This window comes from Ixodes scapularis, unplaced genomic scaffold (genome assembly GCF_016920785.2).
Source record: "Ixodes scapularis isolate PalLabHiFi unplaced genomic scaffold, ASM1692078v2 PGA_scaffold9__187_contigs__length_104089568, whole genome shotgun sequence".
Classification (NCBI taxonomy): domain Eukaryota; kingdom Metazoa; phylum Arthropoda; class Arachnida; order Ixodida; family Ixodidae; genus Ixodes; species Ixodes scapularis.
The window spans coordinates 24,063,428-24,086,449 of record NW_024609884.1 but is presented as its reverse complement, the minus strand read 5'-3'; the positions used below and the strand labels follow the sequence as shown (position 1 = coordinate 24,086,449).

At 44.5% G+C, this 23,022-nt stretch overlaps 1 protein-coding gene across 4 annotated transcripts in view; it reads right to left on the bottom strand.

The window, feature by feature from the left end:
• LOC8028084 (calcitonin gene-related peptide type 1 receptor) overlaps nt 1–23,022 on the bottom strand; it is a 71,153-nt gene that overhangs the window by 7,303 nt on the left and 40,828 nt on the right. For all 4 annotated transcript variants that reach the window (XM_029995523.4, XM_029995521.4, XM_040503833.2 and 1 more), the window contains exons 3-12: nt 20,959–21,152; nt 17,225–17,436; nt 13,831–13,953; nt 13,640–13,734; nt 11,966–12,057; nt 6,082–6,232; nt 4,561–4,711; nt 4,073–4,133; nt 3,941–4,004; nt 2,473–2,558 (exon numbers count right to left, since the gene is read on the bottom strand). In XM_029995523.4, coding sequence (XP_029851383.3) covers nt 2,473–2,558; nt 3,941–4,004; nt 4,073–4,133; nt 4,561–4,711; nt 6,082–6,232; nt 11,966–12,057; nt 13,640–13,734; nt 13,831–13,953; nt 17,225–17,436; nt 20,959–21,152 — 1,229 coding nt within the window. The remainder of the gene's footprint in view (nt 1–2,472; nt 2,559–3,940; nt 4,005–4,072; nt 4,134–4,560; nt 4,712–6,081; nt 6,233–11,965; nt 12,058–13,639; nt 13,735–13,830; nt 13,954–17,224; nt 17,437–20,958; nt 21,153–23,022) is intronic.

Here is a 23,022-nt window from a genome sequence, read left to right as displayed (position 1 = left end):
AATGGCTGCTGTCTCAGCTCAAAGGGGTCATCAAACTATTTTTCTACTTTCCCTGAATGCTACTTAGAATCACTCCCTACCGTTACAAACCGAATAAACTTGCCTTAGTTTTTCTTTCTAAGCAATGTCAGTCGGCAAATGAATTTGAGAAATATGAGCATCGTTCATCCTCTCAATTCGGAGCCAGAACAAGCGGCTACGTGGCCTGGTGCCACTCCTATGCCGCCACCGTCAATCATAGTCAATCAGCGCTGGGGCGCTGGGGCGCTGGGGCGCTGGGATCGGCAAAGTAGAAAACGTGTGCTGAGCTTCAGGCATTGTTAAAGTTCGCGGCCATTCTCATCACCCCAATGGTTGGATACGAACCACTACCCCAGTGTCCGCTGAGACATTGACTGTTACGAGCCGAAGTCGAGTGCTCACGCAGTTCTTGTGTCCAAGCCATGAGCCATGCTCGACAGTCGTCAGACGGGTGGTTTCGATCCTAAATTAAAGGGGGATCAGTGGCCGAGTGGTTTAGCGCACACCAGCTTGGAGCACGTGGAGAGAAAGCTCGCGCTGCAGAACCCAGGATCCTGGGCTCAATCCCTACCACTGCCCGTTTCGATCTGGATGAGCATACAAGGACCCCAGGCTAGCGGTTATACTGCACTGGCTAAATTGCTCATCCACAGCCAGGGATGGGCAAAATACATCCAAATATGTATCGAAATACAAATACAAAATACTTCGTCAAAAATGTATTTAATTACAAATCTAATTACATTTCCAAAAAAGTATTTAAGTACAAGATACAAATACAACCAAATGTATTTGGTCTCCTCCACTAGTAACGTAGTAGAAATATAATCACAAAAAAAAAAATGTAATCAGCTTGGACGTAATAGTTGAAAAAAGTACAGAGCTTCAAGCAGCTTTTTTGTCGATTACATTTTGGTATAGACCAACAAAGAACCGAGACGACCAAGACGCGCAGCACTAGCTAGAGAATTTTTTATTGTTGCAACTCGTACCAGTTACGAAAATCTGGACGACCCGCGCATTTAGAATGTTCCAGGCAAAAATATGGATGGAAATCACGCTGGAAAGCATCACAAGTTGTTGCAGGCACTTATTTAGCCAGTCTGCCTGCGAACGTCGATTTCGTCACTATTCTTGCCCTGGACTAGCACCGTAATCACAAAGTGACTAAACGCTTGTACTTGATTGAGAGACACTGCATTCGGTGCAGAACGTAGTTTTCTTCCTGCTCTGGACAGTGCCTTTAAAATAAAGCCGGAGGAGAGAAAGAAAAAAGCCCCATGGCCGAATAAAGGATGGAGACTATATCTTACTATCACATGCATAAAAACAAGAATTGTCGTGACATTAAATTTGAGGGATTATTTTCGCCCACAAAACTGTATTTAATTACAATTGTATTTGAAATACCCACGTTTTAGTATTTAAATACACACGTCAAATACATTACCCAATTTGTAATTAAATACAAATGCTAAATACACAAAGTATTTGAAATACGTATTTCAAATACTTGTATTTAAAATACTGCCCATCCCTGTCTACAGCTGAGACACAAGTCGCTTGTGGAAGACAGACAAACTTCAAAGGCTGTATAAACATACCCACAACCAATTTTCCCTACAATTGCGTCATCAAGCTTTGCGACGGCAAGACTGAAAGAAATAGTCCCCTTTTATCCTCGCAATTTCATTGCGACAAAGAAGCTTCTGAATCAGTGGCGGTCTGTGCGAGTATACTTGGGTCAGACTAGGACCAGTATGCCTCTGCAAAGTCATGAATATTCCAACCCAATATCGTTTCATGAACCCTTTAAGGGTGAACGGAGTAGGGTCACAACCTTCAGCGACTGGAAAAAAGAAAAAAAAAAGAAAGAAAAAAAACCGAGTTGCTTGTTCGTGCAGTTTGGCTCAGCAATTCGGAATACCGCACAAATTCGCCAGGGATAGTCGTACAGTGACATGAATCCATCTGTCGTAACCTGCACTACCCACAAATGCAATGTGATGACTTGAGTAACTAAATATGCTGACTTACTTTGTTTCTATCTCGTAATAAACCATTCGCTCGCGAAGCAAACATGTGCACTGAATTGTTATTAGTATACCATCAACGAGCCTGGATAATATTGAAATATATAGATACAAAATTAAATTTCCCCACGCTACCAAAATAATGTTTGGGTAAGTGGTGAGAAACCTGACACTCTAGAAAATTATCTAGAAGCTCTAGAATGTTGTAGTCCTTTTAATTACTGTAGTAATTTCTAAATAATATGTCTACCCGCTTTGCGACAAGATGGCTGTGGTTCTAAGCCTACAAAGGTGCCACAAATGTTTATTGACTGACCATTGGATGGACAGTTCTATGGGGAGTCTAATAGCAGGCTATCTAAATCGGAGTCAACGAATGATAGTTGAAGGATGAACTCAGTTTTGCTTTCCAGCTCACCTGAAGTTCGCGGTATCGCTGACGTTGCTTTGACGAAGCTTGGTCACCAGAATGTAGACGACGTGAGTCATGAAGAAGATATTCACCTTGCATTCAAGAAAACAAAAACATTTACGTTAATTTACTAATACGTCACTACCATTAAGTCTTGCGTCTTTCTTTTTTAATCGTAGTTTATATTTATACAAACAAACATCAATTAAGAGTTTCATCGTTCGAAGTGGTAAAACCTGTTCACGTTGAAAGCTTATATCTAAGAGTGGAAGTTATTTTTACTTCTTTTTTATTTTCCCACTCGCTCAGGTTTTACCATCTGCAACTAATGCAACCATTAGCTCGTAAAGCTAATGGTGTCTTACGACTTATCATGTCTTCATTCTTTACTGACACGAATAATTTTCAACAGGAGACTGACTTGTTTTTTGTCACCCATAGCCACGAAAGACAATTTGAACGAGACTCTTGGCCCACGTTGTATGGTGATGATGCGAGGGTTGTGATTTTTCTTCTCAATTTTGTCTGAATATTATGCGCTCTGGTGTCCCTCGGCGAGAGATCTTGGCTTTCTTTTATGTGCTGTTGCACAAAACGGCCACTAGCAGCTATCATCATAGGTATTGTTTCGTTTGTGGGCTGGTTCCCTCCTTTGCCTTTTTTACCAAGGTGGCCAGATCACGCTGCTCGAATGTTTGTCATCGCACGTTGGGTTCTTAGTTGATAAGAGGTTCTCTACTATCTTTCGTAGATGATGTAAAATAGGGTCAAAGTTGCTGGCGCAAGCACGATCTGTGTGAGGCAGTGGCGTAGCCAGGCATTTTTTTCGAGGGGGGGGGGGGGGGGGGCTGTGGTGGCCCTGATACTTATGAATTGGGGTGCGGGGGGGGGGGGGGGGGGGGGGGGGGTCAAAATGCGCGTGTATATTGTAGGGTCGACTGGATTTTGGTGTGTGTGTGTGTGTGTGTGTGTGAGGGGGGGGGGGGGGGTCTGAAGCTCTATAAGCCACACCCCTGGCTGCGCCAAGACTCAATATATTCTATCGGCAGCATTTAGGACGTTTTATACTAGCTACAAAACTGAGTAAGTATTCGAAACTTTGCAAGTTTAAAAAGCGTAGTGGCACCTATCAAAATGGTGGGCATCAAGTTAGAAAATGTGTACCAGGTTGTACTTTTGACGCCTAATCTTCATTGTGTCAGCTCTGTCGGCTGTACGTACCTAAAACGGCGAAAAAGAGTCGTAAGCGAAACATTGCGGCCTTAAGCTCTCATCCCCTAAGTAGAAAACACGATCGCTGAACCGCGATACGGCGTTCACTAAAAGTTGTGAATAATAGATGAGTATAGAGCTTCCCTGCCAGCACCCATTTATATTTTGACTTGGTCACATGCTGGCGTCACTCAAGGTGACAAAGAATGGCTTCATCGCGAAATAGAGGGGAAAACGAGCCCAGAAGCGCGATGCCACTTACAGCGAGGGCTGCCAGAATCGGGCCCGTGAACACATAGTCGTAGACTGTCAAGTTCCTCCAGCACCTGCGAAGAACGGCGCATTAAGCTTATCTCCGAGACCTTGTGAACGAAGTTAGTCCTTTGGCTCTCACCTGACATCGGACTTCGTAGCTCGAAGCACGCTGTAGATAATGACAAGAACAACGGGTGCTCCTAGAAAGAACGAAAGTTCGTTCTTATACTCTGCCACATCGCAAGCGCGCTTTAGAGAGGAAATGCCATCGTCTACCGTATAGCCAACCTCAACCTTCTCCCAATGTATCTTTTTGCAACAAAGCCCAATGCCAGCATTAGCAGACGATGCACCCAGGTTGGCGCTGCTGGCGCGCAGCCTATGCCTTGACATCAATCCTAAGGAGGTACTAATGGTTCGAGCTGCTTGTCGACGATGCTCGATTTCTGCAAACCACTATTTTTTAAAAGCTTGGTCTGCTGGGCAAGTTGGTAGTGGACATTCATATTAAAAATAGCGTTTGTCCTGTGTGCTTCTGTATTTTTGTCCCGTCTCTTTTGTGCTATTTTTAATATGAATGTCCACTATTTTTTGTTTTTGTTTTTCATCACGGGACGATTAACGCACCCCAGCCGACGCCGTAGTAGACCTTGAGATTCATCTGTTGTGAAAATGCCTGGGCGACCAGCCTGTGCAGGTAGCAACCCTCGCAGAGCATCCAGCTGTACTGGCTCACCATGAAGTACCGGTTCAATGCGGTCAGCAACTTGCACCACCACTGCAGGGAAGACATGCACAGTCACAACGTCGCTGACATGTTCATGAAGGGAGTATCGTATGCACATTTTATGTGTGTTCGGACGACTATGTATAAAATAACTTCAAGTACGGTTTGCAACTTCTTCCACTGCTACTGCAATTATAGCAATGCTTTGAAACGACCCAGTAATCCCTAAAGTTACTTGCGTTTCGACCGTACGCCCGGCGCTGCGATATACAGGAAATATTATCTAGAAAGGAAGGATTCTCTAAGAATATATTATTTTAGAATCGTTGATTATGTAACTACGCGAGTGCGCTTTCACTTTCTTCAACATTTGTATCTGCTACTTCTATCACTAAGAACAAGGAGATGAGTTTGTACAAGAGTTCTCGCTCATTTTTAATTCTAACAGACTTTTTTAAAAGGGGGTGAGTGTTCTTCACCATTTATTTATCAGTCTCGGCGGATATTAGTTGAGGAATTAATCGTCATGGTAAGTTGGCTAATTTACTCAATTCCGTTCATTAACTTTTAATTACTTGTTTTACGGGTGACGTTGCAATTGCAGTATGAAAGCACTTACTATGAGAGACCAGGCAACTTCAAGAACTGCGAAAATGCAATGTTTTTTATATATATATATATATATATATATATATATATATATATATATATATATATATATATATATATATATATATATATATATATATATATATTACTTTATCAATTTTCACGTTTCCTTCTCCAATTTAAAAATTGCGCAAAAAAAAAAAAGTGTCACAAGCCTTGCTTACAATGACACTTGGAAGAGTAACGTAGTCGTTTCAGTTATGTCGTCGTTATCGCGGCAGCGTATCCTTGGTGGGTGCGCAGACGACAGAAGTGAATACGTGAGTGGATTGCGGGCAGAGCTTGGCGGCGCTTTTTTTTGCGCGCAATTTTAAATGAGGTGAGAAAAATATGAAAATTAATCGAGTAATATCTGACAAAATCATTATCTTCTACAAATTCGTTCAACTGGTGTGGTCTCCAACACTAATTGCCTTCATTACTCTCATTGCAACATGACCTCTGAAACCAATAATTAAAAAGTTAATTAACAGATTTCAGTTAATGTGTCAACTTACCATGACGATTATCCCCTCATCTAATGTCCGCCGAACCTGATGTGGTGAAGGCAGCACTTGTTTAATTCTCGTCCCTTTATAAGAAATTAAAAAAAAAAAAATGTGTTCGAGCGATGGAGGCCAATAAATCAGGTTAAAACTGGACGCTTAAACCTAAAATGAGTCCCTCCTTTCACCACCCCCGATAGGAACTTTTCAGAAGCCACCAGTGGCTTCTGAAAGTTCACAGAAGTGAACGTTCGGATGTTTACGCACCACGTTGAGGTTGGTCAGGTTCTTCGTAAACCTGGTGGGCTTGGCATCGTCCAGCGTGAAGACCGCATGGTCGATGATGTAGAACGTGCCGCACATCATGACGGAGAAGCAGAGATGCTTGTGGATCGAGATGCGGGGAACCTGCAGAGACCTTCCGCGATTCCGGAATAATTTTTAAGAACAGGGGACGCGACAAGTTTTCAGGGTGCTTGCTGTTGTGCCCCGCTTTCGGTTAGCGTCAGCCGGTTACGTGCTACGATGCGCAGCGCCAACCCGTTCTAGTATGTGACCAGGGTAACGCACCTTGCTTTTAATGAGTATACATCTTTGAAAATATGCATGGAACATCATCAGGACACAGGCAACGCGCCGCGTCTATGTCACAAAAGCAATAATTGAAGGTGGCGCGCCTTGACTTCCGCACAAACTACTGGTTGGTCCAACGGTAAAAACTTTTATTTTATCCTCCTGGTCAATGCTGTGAACGTAAAACGTTCTCAGAATTGCGAGCTTGTGAGCAATTTTACCGACACTAGGCGACACGTCCCGCTATGTGTAGAACTGGACAATAAGGAGTATTCACTGGGCGCCACATTTGTGGGTGCTGTCTAGAGCGCATGCTCAGAACGAGCCCACATTAATAGGCTGCTAAGGCCGGCAATCATAATGGTGTGGAACGCACGTTGCAAAAGAACTGCGGAAGCTCACCATCAGCACGCGCTCAACAGTCGCGCACACAGATATGGCCGCCAGTGAATACTTCCTATAGGTCACTTCATGCAAAGGGAAGGCCAGGAAAATAGATACCGGAAGTTCATAAACCGTTTTTTTTTTTTTTCATCTCCGCTATGTTGTTTGCAACGAAGACAACGCTACTGCAAATGAGCGTCGCCAGCCTTGTGTGCAGAGTTCCTGATTTCTTAGTGGGTTGCGGAGAGAGTTGCGATCTAAGGAAAGCTCCCTAATATCAACAAGCTGGATTTCTGCTCAGTTTCTTTTTACTTGTCTCCTCGGGAGAGCAATAGACCTATTGCTAAATAACCCAAGCGTCAAGGAGAATACAGGGATTGGTGTTCCACGCGCCACACGCGCACGCCTTCCCTGTATAGAAGATTCGAAGTAAATAACCAAAATAAAGCGTTGACGAACGCGCGTGCAAGGTGCAATTTGTTTTAGGCATTTCCTTTAGAAAAGTTACTACTGCCATAGCCTCCTCTATATTCATAAAGCCTGGCAGTTCGACGAAGGAGCCATAGAGTGCCTGGTCGCAGATTTGAAGCGCGAGGATCTGGTAGCACAGAGCATTTTTCGGGGAACCTGGTCGTCAGCGCACAACTTTGCAGCGGCGAGGACCCGAAACATGGTTTTCAAACCCGACGAGAAAAGAAGCCCGAGGAACGCGAGAAGCACGAGCGGACATTCCATCGCTCGGGAGAAGTGTGTTCCGGCGTCTCGTCGCAGCGGGGCGCCCGTCACGTGGCTTTCCTCTCATCCGTTGTCTGTCGCTCTACCTTTTTAATTTCGGCGGCCGCGTCTCGTGGCTATCTGCGAGGCTTTGTCAGGCTATGCTACTGCTGAGGCCAGCACCTGCGGCGCGTGGAACTCCAATCCCTGCATTCTCTTTGATGCTTGGGTAATTTACCTATAGGTCTACTCGGCGAATCCTGATACGCATTCTTCCACAAGACATAAGCACGCAACCTGTCTTTTTTTTAACTCTCGGAAGAAAACGGCGCATGAAGTCACGCCGTTTGGAGTGTTTGGAAAGCGTTGTTCTGACCTATCGCTTGTCAATATCAAGGGCAAATGAACGCCCCTCATATCAAACAATGACGTCTTAGTGACGGCGTGTGTATTCTTCATATCGCACCATTAACGTTTCCTGTCATCCGACAAGACGAACATATAAAAACAAGAAGCATCGACCGCAGTTTTCTCCATAATCGGCAATCTCAGAGTCGGCCTGCCGGGACACTCCGTGAGTCCAAAACACACAACGCAAGCCATGTGCAATTGCAAAAAAAAAGAGAGAGAAAAGAAAACAACAACAGACGAGTTCCTGTTAAAGACTCGCTCCTTATCACCGGTACGAGATAAACAACCGGCGATGATAGTTCGGCGGCTTCTTCGCGCGGAAATTTCGACGAAGCGCGCTGCCTCGTCCACGCCGTCTCCGAAGCGGCGCTTATCTTGAAAGACCGGTATAGCGGTGTTTGCGCCTGTCCATTAAAAACCGATTTCTTCACGTACGACACTTGACTTCGGTTTTCCTGGCCAAGGTAAGTTAGAGAGGAGGAGCACTCGAGGAAATGTCTGACCGCGAGCCAGTCGATCAGATAGACTGGCCTGCCCTACTGGCTGTGTTGTAGGCGCTACCTAAAAAAAAAAGCAACGAAACACGTTACTCGTTACTTGCAAAATGAAAGAACGTGTTACCGACCTACGTTACCTGAAAATAAAAGGAACGCGTTACCGTCACCGTTACTGATAAAAACTAACGCACGTTACTTTTTATTTATAAATTGACAGTTACAGCGTTTTTTTTTTTTATTTTGCATCTGCGTTTTTGTACACTAAAGGCCTCCTGCGTTGCCCAGGAGGCGCGGCGAAAAGGAACTTGTTAGGACTGGCTTTGGGTAGTACAAACTCGAGCGTCTCAAAATGTCACATATGTAGAAGCTTGCCTGTTCTGGTGGAGAACGCGATAACGAAAAAAACAAATGCAAAGAAAAAAATCTAACGCCGTCGAAGCAAAACCAAAAAAACGCCGTATCACGCATACCAAAAAAAGTGAGAAAAAACGGCGGGACGCCATATGTTCTGACGACACCACCCAGAGATAAGAGACGCGTGCCCTAGTGGTGGTGGCATGAATCTGGAACTTTCGATTGTCTCGCGGGCGTTGAATCTAACCGATTTCGGACGTCGAAAGGTGTTTTCTACGTTCTTCACCACTACACAGAAAAAAAAAAAAAAAAAAAAAAGCTCAGCCAACGCGACACGAGTAGTGCGAGGTCCTACCAGGTGAGCTTGTACTACCCAAAATGAGGGCGCCACAGTTTGTTCAAAGCTTCAGCGCAGGAGGCCTAAAGCAAAAAACGACGGCGTTTTTTTGGTGGAATTTTTTTGCACGGAGAAAGGACAGGCAAGATTTTGAAAACATGTGGAATGAGTTCAGTAATTAATAACTTGGCGCCTCAAAAATATATTTAAAAAAAAAAGACGGTGCGGTGGTGCATGGCTCACCCAGACAAATGGCACATTATACTTCCCTTCAGCTTAAGTCCAGACTCAGCCGACGCTACGAGCTAATGGGACGCTTCAAGCCTTGTCAAAAGCGCAAGTCACTGGGCCTTTTCTGTTTACGATTGGTTGAGTGACGATAGAACACGTGCAGGAACAGGACGAACACCACGAGGATGCGCTTTTGACGCTCTCTGATTCGTCTCATCAGCTGGTACACAGCGTCGGCTGCGTCTAGACTTAAGGTAAAAGAAAGGATAGAAACACGAATGATTTGCCAGGTCTTGGGAAGAAGTGTACCATAACTACGTTACCTTTTACTGATTTGAGAAAATGTGGAGTACGTTACTGCATTATTGAAAAAAGAGAAACTCGTTACCGGTAACGCCGTTACTTATAACGCGTTACCGCCAGCACTGCCTACGCGACGAGACACTTCGCTGCTTTCTTTGGCGCGGGTTTTGTGTGCTTGCTATAGCGCTGCTGCACATTCACGGCGCGTGATCGGTTGAGGCGGGGATTTAGCTAACGCAGAAAGACGACGAGCGCGGTGACGATGCGCTTTTGGCACTGCTCGATCGGCTCCATCGTATAGCGCCGGCTGCGCTCGGACTTGTAGTCGTAACAGTTAAGAACCTACCGTATACGTGCACCGCCTCCAGCACGCGCTCGATGCCTTGGGTAACAAACACTGCGTCGCACGCGCAGTCAAAGCCCTGCTGCAGGAGGCGACGAGTGCGTACCATGAAGGCGGAGCATTGTACTGGGTTCTTAACGTGTTACCGACAACACTCCGTTCGCCCCTATAGAGCTGAGACTGCGGTGAAAACAGCCGGGTCTATGAGCTTACACCATAATTGCCTCTATTTCTGTTCCCATCGCATACAGCGACAACAACTTTACGTCCTCGTCGGACCAGCCATTGCGCCTCTCTTTGGCCACGTCATCACGATCCCGCCCATACTCGCGCTCAGAGAGCCGGGTCAGGTGATGAGAGGGAGGGCGGCTGATTGGTACGGCGGCCACGTAGCTCCCACTGCAGTCTCAGCTTGGGGGAGAACGGAGTACATGGTGTGATGCACAGTTGAGTCACGTGCCCCTTTCACCTTTGAACCGAAGACGCGAATGACGCTTGGTCTTACACATATGCGTTCTATTAAACGTCCAGTAAAGAGATGTCTGACAGTAATTTTAGGGTGCTAGCTTGATCTACGTGCTTCTAACCAATGATACAAAAAAAAAAAAAATTCACCGCGCTCCGTTTTTACGTGAAAAACGAGATCAAATCTACGTACAGTTTTTCTCATTCCAGGCGCCGAGGGAACCGGTGAGCCGAGAGCCGATGCTCGAGATGGATTACCATTCTCAACGGTATTTCACGTTTCGGTAATGAAAAGCATGATCAAATATCGCCATCTTCGATCGCATTTATACGGACTCTGTTTATAGCACATTCGGAATACCCGGGTCAAATTAACGCTTTAAGAAAAAAAGAAAAAAACGCCGGTATACACTTGGCGTGACATATGCAGCAAGTTGAGCAAATGACACAGAGCGGCATCGAAACGAAACGTTGTTCAGGACAAAAAAAAAAAAAAAAAAAGAAAGGCACTTGTTCAAAAACATACTTTACTTTCAAACATCCTGAAGTTTGAACGGATGCAGAATAGACTGTGGATTACAAAAAAAAAAAAAAAAAAATCACCAATTGACAACGCCTACTAGCAGAAGTTAAATACATGGACTACTATTCTTTTTGATCGATTTACCAATACTTGATTATTATACTCGGGGACAACTTTTTCTGTCATTTTCGAAGTAGTGAAGAGCGCGCGAGCACAGCTGTGATCGGCGCTCAATGTGCGCGAGCGCACGAGTACCCGTAGCTTTGGCTTCGTTGTCGAGAAAAATTGTCCCCACGTATAGACGATGGCAAACAAGGCCACTGTCCGCCGCCATGTCTCTTCTCGTGCGGACAAGCCCGTCTAATGTCAAGCTTGCCAAAGCTATGTTCACGCGCAAGCTGCACGTGCTTGCACTCATGGGGCACCAGTCGCTGTGCCATGCTTACAATCGTCTATAGGGAGTATTCACTGGCGGCCATAGCTGTGTGCGCGAATGCTGAGCGCGTGCTGATGGCGAGCTTCCACAGTTCTTTTGCAACGTGCATTCCGCACCATCAAGAGTGCCGGCCTTAGCAGCCTATTGATGTGAGCTCGTTCTGAGCAAGCGCTCTAAACAGCACCCACAAATATGGCGTCCAGTGAATACTCCCTATAGTAGGTGCTTCGGGTATGTGAAACGTTTTCTTTAATAAGTTGTTACGCTCGTAGCCCTTGCTGTAGAATAATTACTGTTTAAATGACTTCGCTTTTGATACTCCTTAAACTGTAAAGATATAAATGTTTAGCTGAGCATGTTAATACAATTAATCTTTAATGTTGGCTTTCACTGAAGCCGGCTACCAAAGGAATCACATTAAAACCTACTACGAAGCAGCTCTTCTAAGGATATGGTCGCGCGATAACGGACACCCGGATATTGCCACAATAGAGCTTCGTTTTTTGTTGGCAACTCCACAGCTCGATATTTTGTAGCCAGGCGCGCGCTCGACAGCTATATGGATCTTAGCGCCACTCACTTGTACCAGTTGAACACAACGAGAGCCGGGATCAGCGAGAGCACCGACAGAGCAAGCAGGCCGATGGAGTAGTGGTAGACACTGACGTAATCCTGTTCCAAAAGCAGCCATTTAGTCGAAATCAGCTGGCCGGTTAGTTCGTTACACATAATAAAATACACACGGCGCAAAGGGATTAGTAGAAGGAGAAGACAGAACAAGACGACATTCGGGTAAAGTGCCGTTTCCTTATCTGATCTTGACCGCGTGCTTGAATCGTGTGGCTTATAAAAATATAGAGCTTTACACTAACAAATGTAAAGTAATGAGGGTTTCTCGAGCTCATAATGATGTTTCACGTTACTACCTAAACTACGCTTCTTCACAGCAAGTCTCATCCTACAAATACTTGGACGTTCATATTTCATCTAACTTGTCGTGCGAAATGCATATTCAATACGTAACAAGTAATGTCAATCGTATGTTAGGATTAAACAAAAATTTCCGTCCGCCTTTTTATCTCTAAAACTACTTCTCTATAAAACCCTGGTTCACTCTAACTTAGTATACGCCTCTTCAATTGGGGACCCCGGTACTGACATATTAAATGTGTATATGAAAAATTCAGAAAGGATATGTTCGCTTCATACGTATTAACTATCATCGCACCGCTAGCGTGGCATCCATAAAATCTAGTTTGCACCTACCTAACCTTGTATCACGTAGATAACTTTCTCGTTTGTGTCTGTTTTACAAAATCTATCATAATCCTCCATGACGTATAAAGCTACTAATACCTCCCTCCTACCTATCATCGCGTCCCGATCGCCAATACAAGATAGACGTATACCATCGTGTCAAACTACCACTTTTCACAGTTCATTCGTACCTCGAACCACACTTCCATGGAACCTCCTTCCAGCATCGGTGGTAACTTTGTTTGATGGCGCCACGTTTAAAACTGCCTTAACAATATCACTATTTTACTTGTTTCTTAGGTAATTATTTGCATTCTCAAAATTTGTTTTTGTTTTTGTTTGTATATACCTGTCACCCCCTTCCCTTTGCAATTCCCACGTGGCATTGCTCGTGGCCCTGAGGGCAGTTGAAATAAATAATAAATAAAACGATGGTGGCATCGTCTTTTTCCCACGCCACAGTCGTCCACTCATATGCAATATTTGCTCTACTCCCACTTGTGGCGAGATGGGAAGTGACTAAATTAACGAGGCTTCGGACATTGCAGCAATATAAGCCATCGATAAATACGTGAAGTGCGTGATACTGAGTTTGGTAAAATTTCTGCAGATTAGTGAATAATGCGTTTTTTTTACCTTTTTTATTGTCGACACATTTTATCGCTGTACGAATGGATGACATGGGAGGTCTTTCAGTAAAACACATAAATATATTCACGCACATGGGAGAACTCGAGACAACGATAAAATAAAATTGCTGCTACTGTAAAATTTTCGCGATGGAAAAGGCACGGAAATCGAGCAGCAAAACAAAGCGCAGTTTGAAATGGAAGAACAAAAACGACAGCAATTCCAGACTTTTTACCGCCAATGATGAAACCCGAAATTTCCTGAGTAGGCCAAGACCATACATGAAAGGTAAATCAGGCTTGGCGAGATTTAAGAACAACAAAAAAAAAATAATATGCGAGATTAATCGGCAAGTGGATCAACTTACCCAAGGTTTCGGAGCGCAGCTGCTGTAAAAAGTGCGCTCTTGATTGAGCTGCTTGTACCACGTTCCGTTCTTGTGGCACCAACGCGTCGAGTAATCTGCACCGACGAGACAGACCCGAACCTGAGGAACTGCACACTCGCCTCCTAAAGATGTACTAGTACATACGTCCATGCCTGGGAAGCCACACTTACGTTCGCAGTGCGGTTGGGAGTAAATGTACAACAGGCTGGGGCACACTTTAGACACGTTGGTGCTGGCGGCGGTGTCGTCGTAGCACGCCAGTCCGTCCCATGTGCGGTTGCAGAAGACGCCAGCTGTTCGAGGGTTGAAAGCAAGTTGTCAAGGGCCCTTAATATGACCCCTGGAGCTCTATTAGAGAAAATCGGTATCTTGAATTGTGAATGCGTGCGTGCGTACGTGTGTGCGTATGTGCGCGCGTGCGTGCGTGAAAGAGAGAGAGTGAGAGGCTTAAGAGTGACCCTGCGAGCATTCACCGTCACGGGAACATTTATGACAACACTCAAAGCGTTCGAAGTTCAAACACGTTCAGTAAAATATGCCAATTAAATAGATGCACTTTTGGCGTGGCAAGAACGCGGACAAAGCAGGGGTGCCATGCACGCGGTCCTCCTTGTTTGCTTTCCCGTTGACGGCATGCATTTTAATGTTGGCGTTTCTTAGAAGGGTAACAGGGCTGATGGAGGTAATCACGAGCAGAATTGATTCTTTATACGCTTCTTGACTTGCAGAAATTTTCCGAATCTCAATGGCATCAAATACCAAGAATACTGCAAACGGGCCATGTGACAGAACTATGGAACATACGGGCACGTGTGTACCTTATAATAATTCACTTACAGTGAAAGGCTTTAAAGGCTTTGAGCACATCTTGAGTATGAAAGAAAAAAACAAAACACAGAATTTAAGTATGATGAACTTTTGACTTCGCTCTCACTCTAGCTGACTGTTTCTGAATGCCCAGCCCAGAGTGCACAAATCACTGCACAGACTGGAACTGGCGACTTTGAAAAACGGACAATAGCCCGTTATTTAAAGAAGGCCTGCCCGTTTGTTAAAGTGGTGATTGTGATCTGTTGTGTAATTCTATAAACAGTGAAACTGTTCACTGTAAATGCTACCGACTCTATGGTACGACCAAACTGTCGGGAAAAAAAGAAGCTATACTAGCTTTATTTTTTTTTAAAACCAATTAGAAATATTAATCGTTCCCGGCTTTTGAGTTGAGTGAGACTTAGCCGAGGAACAAGCGTTCCTGCCATCAAAATCCAGAATCATCTATTGCAAGTCGTAAAAAACAGAGTATGGTCAATGTCCACATTTGCTGAACTGTATATCAGGTCGTAGGAGAAAATAAAGCGAATAACCTAAAGCCAGGGTCCCGCTGCCAATACATCATGGAAAAGACAGTCTGTAAACACGAGTCGCCGCAATATCTGTGATTCGAATGCCGCGTGGCAAGTTTTCTTCTTGAACTCATTGCCATGCGGCATTCGAAGTACGGATATCGCGGTGACTCGCGTTCGAATCTGTATGCAAAACTGTCTTTTGTATGATGTATAAGACCATGGCTTAAGGCTTCTTCAAACAGACGATTAGCATGCTTGGAAAAAATCCCTGTTCGCCAGGCGTGAGCTCATCACGTTGGCAACCGAACAGAGCCCACACCAAACGTACCAACTAACCGCTCGTTATTTTTTCCACTTGCTTTTCTTCTTCAAAAACAAAACAAAAGAGATGAAGAGAGAGAGAGAGAGGTTATGTCGTAAATAGGCGTGACAAAAACAAATTTTAATTACCTCAGCCCAACGCTGAAAAACAACGAATTGGTCGTGCCATATATACTTAAACGAGAAACCATGGCAAGTGCCCGTCCACCGTTTGGGTATGACTTTATGGGCGGCAGAAGGGGAGCAACTTTTTGTGGTAGTGAAGCCAAAGCTAAAGGGGTGCGGAAATTCTGCACATGTGTTACTCTGCAGTTAGTTCTTTAAAAAAAGTTTAAATTCTGTTCGCCTTGGTGCAAACCGCCGTTCTACGCTTCAGCAATCAAAATATTTGGTGAACAAAGAAGGTCGTCATGAACAGTGATTCCCGCAAACAAGTTTAGAGTGAAACTCTAGGCAGGATAGAAACCTGTAAGCTACTATATCATACCGTAATAAAGTGTAATAAATTCTAGCCATCAGACGTTTAAACAATTTTTCATAAGATTCAAATAAAAAAATGCCTTCAATCCAAAATCGAAGCCTGTTTGCAACTATAAAAAAGACACCCTAGTTAATCACTTACAATTGCGTGTTTTTGTTTACTTTATTGTACTCTTCACATAGCTCACAAAATAGTATCTTAGCAACTTGTTTCAACTTCAGGTATCAAAGAATATAAAATTCAGGCAGTTTGGAAAGTACTACGAAGCCTAACTGTTGGTTAGTGGGAATATTTTGTTGTACCTCGGCTGGACCGTGGTACAACGATATAAGGACCACGGCTGTGATTGCTCTACTGATCATTGCCGACGGCGTTGACACGTATCCGCATGAGCGAAACTTTTGAAACAATGTAACCTGATTACTCGGTGCTTAACGGCGCTTTCCCGATACCAGGTGAACACCGCATTGTCTTGGGCCCTTCAGAAACGAAGCCGAGGTTTTTCACTTATTCGTGCGCTTTCGCCGACATCATTCGCATTGCACGTCCTGGAAGCAACTGACAGATCTTATCGATTCATTTTTACTTGTCCGTGGATCTCCCACGGCGCTTGCGTTATTCAGATATGATTTAGTGCTGAGACATTTTAATACACTCCATGGTAAACCTAATCCAGAAATCTTGGTGGAAAACGTACCGGCGTACTCAGCAATGCAGATCCGCAGGCGCCGTCTCGTATAAATGGAATAACAAAGAGTGAGACGAACGGCGGGAAAATCGAACTCAAAACCGGATATGCTGCTTTCTTGACACCCACCGCTACTGTGGTAACGTCATTGCTAATCGGGCCTTTGGGACTTCTTGCTTAAAATAAACTGAAGTTATTAAATATGAAAGAAAAAAATTATATTGGCGAACTATGCATGGTGCGCGTATAGTCATGACGCATTTCGGCTAGTAGCCTTGGCTCCGTTGCCACTGAAAGTTGTCCCCAAGTATGTACGCCTTTCCAGCACTTAGCATCAAAGCTAGAAATGCCGACTGGGCTGTGGGTTGGCTGTGGACGCCTGCACACCGGTTGATATCCAGCGGGAAAGAGCTACCGCGCACAATCAGTGCACGTTTCACAGCGCGCAGAGTCCTAGAAGAATCAAAGCCCATGCACTAGCATTTCGACGTCATCACAGTCACGTCGAGGGTAGTACACGAGGGCTGCGCCGTCGTTCGGCAGGTCCTCGTGTCCGATCAAAGCGTCGGGCTCAGGGCCAATTGTGAGTTAGCGCCATTCACGTGTTATGACATTACGTGGAGGTAGAGGAGTCTGCTCGCCGGTTTTGATTATTTGAGGCGGTGTTAGCAGAGTGCGATTATTGGGATGCTTCTTGCGGAAGGAAATAAAAAAAAAAGTATACTCACTCAATACTTGGGGCGCCTGGCGCATGTACCGACAGCAAGCGATCGCCTGGCGAACACAGTTGGCCCAAAGTCGGCCGATGGCTTTGGTGCGGAACGCCAAGAACAGAGGGCTGGTCTCGTCGTTGATGTCTGGCAGGTAGCACTGGGACTCGTTGGTAGGAGTCAGCTTGCAGTTGAGACAGATTTTAGGAAAGCGGACGTTGTAGCACACCCTGAAATGAAAAGTGCCGTTCAGAACCAACGACGAATGCGCCAGGTAAGGCGTGAAAAGACGCAACTTGGTTCGCGCGCTCTTTGTTCGTCCAGTTCCCGAAAACAAACGCGGAGAAAAGTTTGAGAATGAGATCGAATCTTAATTCCGTCGTTCATGAATCCTAACCCATAATTTGGTCACGCTTGACCAGTGGTGGCCGTCGAACGAACGTCACGGGGAGCGACAAACATCAACATACATGCCACATGAAATATTTTCTGTTAACAGACCGTCCGGTCGTTAGCTACAATAGACATATCTCACCAGCCTAGGGTGCCTACATGTCTGTCTGTCTCAGGGTGAAGACATCCATTGTTGCCCTGAATCTGCCAGCGCGTGACGCTCTCGCGCACTTGGTGCGCAACTTGGGCGGTAAAATGGCGCCTATGTAATAGCCAAAGCTACGCGCTCGAGCTGAGTGACACCGGATTGCGCGCACTTCAAAATGCATAAAAATACAAATGGGCGGAAAAATGGCTGAGATGTCACCACTCAAGCAAAAGCGCGCGTGTGTATGAAGGCACTCTACACCAGCCAGCTTTGTTGCGCCACCGCTGCCGGCAAGCATCCTGAAAACTGTAGTCTTTCTGCACCCGCGACAACCCCGCAGTGGCTCTGCCCGAGCAGAGCACGAGACGACACGAGCTGTTTCGTGCACCGGCACGTGCCTCCTGTGAACTATAGAGTTATGGCGGCGTCACGCGCGCGCGGAACGCTTAGTGAGATCGGTCTGTTGGTTACAGTTGGCTACAGTTTGCTACACTAAGCTACTACGAAGGCGCCCTAAATTAATCTATGCCATAATATACTCCGTGGAAGAAATGAATCACTGTGGAAGATGCTGTCACCATGCATTATTGACCCCGTTAATATGGACACCCCGCTATATGGACACCACATTCGGGGAAAAATGGGAAAAAACGGGCATTTTTGTCTCGTTATTATGCACAACTCTCATTATGGACGATTATTTACGGGAACGGACGTGTCCATATTAATGAGACATGACAGTAATGCTCTTTCAAATGCACGAGTTCTATTGCAAATAAAACGCTAGAAAAGTATACGTCTCTGACGCTTCCATCTAGCGTGTTATAGGATATGCGACACAAAGTAGTATAGGGAGTGGTCGTGCAAATAAATCGTTAAGTAATATTATGATCTGAGAGAGTTAGATATGCGCTCACGCCAGCATCGTTCAGGCACCTTCACCTTCTTCTTTCTCGTTCTATATAAAACCGTCACTTGTGAGTTAGCGCCTGTCCTGTCCACTTCTTGGAATGTCCTTGCCTTGGCGCTATTTGTAATTTAGTATGTATAGACGCTTTACACACGCGCCAGAATACAGCCGCCATCGCTGACCTTCTCTTGTTTTACCGAGATACTGGGCCACTGAAATTGGTGTGGACGAGCTTCCACAAAAGCCAATGCTGTGGAGAAAGACAGAATAAAATCTATGATGGCAATAACCTGGCCTGCTATGGTAATAATGAAGTGAAGTAAACGTAATAAGGGGAAACAAAAATGAAGGTCAGTTATGGCGGTGCCCATGCACAGCTGCTGCAAAGCGTCTATAACCACCTAGCCCGCCAGAATATTTTGATATCGTTCAGGCAATTTACTTGATTATATATAAAAACGTGGTCTACTGGGTCTCATAACACAAAATCTAGAGTAAGTCAGAATACTCTGCTTAGTTATATTATGAACTCAGGTCTTCACGATATATTGATTTATCAATCATAAAACGTTAGTGTCTAATAGGTCAGTCATTTACGAATGATCGACGAAACGTGAGGCTTTTTACTGCTCGAACAAATCAGACTTGATTAAGAAAGGACAACATTTTCAGTTCCTAACTCAACTCACTAGGAAGCTCTATACTCTGTTTCACCTTATGTTGTACCGCAGGAAAGGCTGTAAGCGCAAGCTCCTTGCTCTGGGGCAGATCTCGGCGGCACAAGCTCTCGTGCAGGAAGGGCAGCCGTCAACGCTATGAGCTCGCGCTTCCAGCCTTCGCTGCGGTACAACATAAGGTGAAACGGAGTATAGTTGTAAAGATCTTTAAAGACACAGGGTCGAGTGGGCTAGCGCACACCAGCTCGGAGCACGTGGAGCGAAAGCTCGCGCTGCAGAACCCAGGGATCCTGGGCTCAATCCCCACCCCTGCCCATTTCGATCTGGATGAGCATCGTACCGGCGTGCAGTCGTGTATCACCACTGCGTGGTGCACGTTAAATACCCCAGACTAGCGGTTGTAATGCACTGGCTAAATTCCTCCTCTACAGCTGAGATACAAGTCGCCCGTTGAGACAAAGTTCATGCTGTATAAACATACACACAAACCCAATTTTCTTAAGGACACAGTGTTTAAAAAATAAATTTAGAATATATTAATTAGGAGAAAACGAACTGGAAATACGGCTGCATGAATAACTACTTTAGAAAGTTTCTGCGCGTCTGCTTGTCACTTACCCAAGTCGAACAAGACAAAAAAAAAAATTACGTGCGTCTCAATTATAGATGTGCTTTCACTGCATTTCGCATGTAGTTTTGCTCCGCCTGTCATGTTTCCAATAATAGAATGGTCTCCTTTCTGTATTTTTTTAAAAATTTAGTTGTGTTTTTGGTTTCACATTTGTTACAAAATACATTTGAGGCAGTCTGCATAAATCTTATCCAGATTTTAACGACTCTTTCAACTTCCTATCCGGTCACGTCGGATCGACAATTTTCAATGCATATTCTATAGACTTTTTTTCAACCAAACTCTAAAGAGTATGGATAATAAAAGTGCTATTTAATTTTTATCACCACGTCTCAATAGGCTTTCTGACACCATATTTATATCACATTTCTATAGACTAGACTTGATACAATAATAAGATGCAGTATGGGGAAGCGGTATTACACCCAGTTGGAACTCCCTTGCACAATTTTTTCGACTGCGTGAAATAATTATTGCTTTTTTGCAATGCGTCATAGTTGCAGACAGAGTTCACTAACCCTTATAAATCACATTTAGTATAAATTAATGGCGAGAAAAAAGCGCCATACTTGTAATCTTTTTTATCTTCTGGGTGGTCCTCATTCAAATGATTGCCTTCCAAATGCAGGGTATATATATGGCGGTGGAGCAGTCAACACTACTGAATTACTACTGTTATAAGTGGCGTGTGTATTTGTGATATCTGCGTATGTGCATAAGGCAAGTGGCAAGTCCGTGTTTCAATGTATGTATTTTGACTCACCTAAAATTAAGGTTCAGGATTTTTTTTTCACGAAAATTAAGGTCTATAGAAGATGCGGCCAAAAAGCTATAGATAATGGATAGAAAAGTGGATAGATTTTCTTTTAAATATATATATCCTCTATAGACTATTTTTTATAGAAAAACTGTAGAAAGTAGATAAACATTTTTGTAAGGTATCGCATTTTATTTTATACAAAAATGACGCAGCGGCTTTTGCCTGTGACTTACTTGCCCTGGAATTCGGGGCGGAGGCCGTTGGTGTACATGTAGCAGTCGACGGCGGCTTTCTTCTTGAAATGATCGATGTCGAGGTGCACGCCACGGATCGAGCAGGTGGCGTTCTCCATCTGATCGTCGCTCCTATTCCCTGCTGGTGCGAATGCCGGGTAGTTTCCGTGGAACTCAAGTCCCAGCACCGAGCCCTGTACCGAATGCAGAAGTGCATGCAGGCTAGACGCTCATTCTTAAGGTTACTACTATTACTAATTTCTTTATATATATATATATATATATATATATATATATATATATAGGGTGAAACAAGGAGACGCCAGGCTCTTTAAATCGACCGGAAAATTCGGTTTCTTAACCTATCGCGCTACGACTTCGTGCAGCGTTGCCCACAGATGGTGCTTTTTTTTTTGTTTTGTAAAATTTGCGAAGAGCGAACTTACCTGAGGAAAACGTGAAGAAAGAAAAAGGCTTAGCTCCTATGGAAACGCAGCGACGCCACCGGTCTGCAAACAACACGGCGCCGTTTCGCACGGGAGACAAGAGATGGCGCAAGCGGTCGCGACGCCAACTGCCGCCAACGAACGAGCAGACGACGCCGACAGCCGGCGTCTTTAGCAGACAAGGAACTGCAGTTTTTTGCTGTGACCGCGCCTGTCTTTTTTGTTTCTGCGACTGCCGCCGCCTGCGGAACGCGCGCCGCTTTTGAGTCGAGAAGATCGTCTGCTAAAAAGGCCTGCTCTCGGCGCCTTATGCTCGTTCGTTGGCAACGTTTGTCGCGTCGCCATCTCTTGTCTCCCGTGCGAAACGGCGCCGTGTTGTTTGTAGACCGGTGGCGTCGCTGCGTTTCCATAGGAGCTAAGCCTTTTTCTTTCTTCACGTTTTCCTCAGGTAAGTTCGCTCTTCGCAAATTTTACAAGAAAAAATGCACCATCTGTGGGCAACGCTGCACAAAATCGTAGCGCGATAGGTTAAGAAACCGAATTTTCCGGTCGATTTAAAGAGCCTGGCGTCTCCTTGTTTCACCCTATATATATATATATATATATATATATATATATATATATATATATATATATATATAGAGTCGGCCACTGTTTTTTTTTTTTTTTAGCTAAAATAGTTACCTCACCGGCCATTCATATTGAATAGCAGAATAAAAACTTCTTAAATATTTAAGTTGGTGATCTTTCAAAAAAATTTGGTGCTTTCTGCTTGTGGGAGACACGCGCTCAAAAATAAGGGCAGGTGTGCGAGTTACCAGAAGTCTCTTCGTAAGATAAAAGACAGGTTTTTTTAGACATAAAAAAAGAAACAATTATTTCCACAACTACTGCAAAATACAGCTCAAGATTGTAGCGGGCTCAAGATTGCGTCAGAATTCTTCCCACGCAAATAGGCCACAATCGCATGCTTGAATGTGAAAAAAATTAAGTGCCCTCGGCCTTATAGACGCTTTACACACGCGCCAAATTACAGCCACCATTGCTGACCTTCTCTTGTCTTACCGAGATGCCGAGCAACCGAAACAGTAGTTGACGATTCTCTACAAAGGCCGATGCTTTAGAAAAAGGACGCAGTTGAATCTAATATGGCAATAACCTGGCCTGCTATGGTAATGATGAAGTGAAATAAATGAAATAAGAGGAAGCAAAAACTGAAGGTCAGTTATGGCGGCGTCCATGCACAGCTGCTGCAAAGCGTCTATATGCAACGTTAGTAGGTCTAAGCTGGCGAAAATATCAGTGTGAAATGGAAAAAGAAAAAAAAAACTCGCGCTTTCTTTTCATGTTTGCGAGGAATTTAAACAGCAGAAAATGGTGCATGAAGCGAGCGTTCAGTGAAATGGTAAACATACCGTTTTTTTCAAGGTGATTGGTCCTCTAATGAATTTGATTAATAGAACATTCAGGCAAAGCCCCTTTACAACGACGTTTTTTACAAGTACCGCCAACCATTGTTGTGGAAATGCGCAAGACACGTGCCACGAGCAGCTGCTCCGCCGCCATTCGCTTCCAAGGGCCGCTCATCTCATTGCTGCGCCGCCATTAGCTTCCAAGG